Source organism: Alligator sinensis, unplaced genomic scaffold (genome assembly GCF_000455745.1).
Source record: "Alligator sinensis unplaced genomic scaffold, ASM45574v1 C65134777_1, whole genome shotgun sequence".
Classification (NCBI taxonomy): Eukaryota; Metazoa; Chordata; order Crocodylia; family Alligatoridae; genus Alligator; species Alligator sinensis.
The window spans coordinates 1-1,317 of record NW_005845244.1 but is presented as its reverse complement, the minus strand read 5'-3'; the positions used below and the strand labels follow the sequence as shown (position 1 = coordinate 1,317).

Sequence of the window (1,317 nt, the reverse complement as noted above, 5' to 3'; positions counted from 1 at the left end):
TCTGTGCTCGGGCTTTACCTCCCGCTTGTCCATGCGGGACCTTATCCCTTATGCAAACACACAAGCTTTTTCATGGGCGGATCTAGGATTTTGCAAAGTGGGGTGCAGACGCACCAGTGCACCCCCTGCCCCCAGATCCACCCCGAGCCTCGTTCTCCCCCAGGGCCAATTCAGTTGGCACAGGGTGAGGGGCTTTTCCTGCCACATCAGAGATCCAGGTTCACTTCTTGCCTGCTCTCTTGCAAAGAAGCCATGCATGCACATGCACCCAGACCCTTAAACACGTGTGTGCACACACACCCATGCCCTGTGAACACACAGGGTACACCTCTACCTGCAGGTTATTAATACTTACCTAAATCCTGCAAAGACACGTGCGCCCTTCTGCAAACTGACGGCCGCCTGATGTTTCTCTTGGCAGGTGGTCTACTTCACAGCCCTCTTCCCCTACCTCATCCTCATCATCCTGCTGGTGAGAGGCGCCACGCTGGAGGGGGCTATGGACGGCATCGAGTACTACATCGGGAGGCAGTCCAACTTCACCAAGCTGATGGAGGCGGAGGTGAGCCCCACGGCCGCCTTCGATCACTGGGATCCACCCGTCCATGCAACACCTCAAAGGGCACGGCAGCTCCGTGGTGTCATAAGAGCAGCTTGCTCCTTATAACCCTCCCACCTCCCCAAATCCTTATCTAAAATGATGCTAAACTTGCAGCAGCCCCTAGTTGTATGGGTGACCCGCGTCTTAAAAGCGCACCTTCCCCGGGACTTAGCTAAGGGATGAACGCGGGCTGGGGGTTTCTGGAGATCAGCAAGGGGAGGTGCTGGCTTGCCTATTCTTCAAGCCTTCGGTCCCTAAAACCAAGGTAACATTGCAGCTCCCGCGCAGGCCACAGCGAAGGGCACAGGACACGTAGTCACGGGTAAGTAGTGCAGTCACTGATGTAAAGCTGTTTGTGTTTTAGGTGTGGAAAGATGCAGCCACTCAGATCTTCTACTCCCTGTCCGTGGCTTGGGGCGGGCTGGTCGCTTTGTCCTCGTACAACAAATTTCACAACAACTGCTATTCCGATGCCATTTTTGTCTGCGTTACAAACTGCCTCACCAGCGTGTTTGCTGGGTTTGCAATATTCTCCATCTTGGGACACATGGCTTTCCGGGCGCAGAGACCCGTCTCAGAAGTGGTGGACTCAGGTAGGTTTGAAAGCCTCACCTGGTTTTCTCTGATTTTTAACACCTGATTTGTCCCGGCGGGTGCAGTCAGCGTGTGTCGGGATCAAGCACATCCAGCCCGTGATGGATTGAGATCAGGAGTGC

The 1,317-nt window shown here is 54.7% G+C and overlaps 1 protein-coding gene across 1 annotated transcript; it reads left to right on the top strand.

Annotated features, from left to right (window-relative positions):
• Positions 1-421: 421 nt before the first annotated feature.
• LOC102384175 (sodium- and chloride-dependent neutral and basic amino acid transporter B(0+)-like) lies at positions 422-1,194 on the top strand (the record flags this gene model as incomplete). Its single annotated transcript, XM_006039378.1, has 2 exons — positions 422-562; positions 966-1,194. Coding segments are annotated over 2 exons (370 nt in total), but the record flags the coding sequence as incomplete, so codon positions are not given.
• Positions 1,195-1,317: the final 123 nt, after the last annotated feature.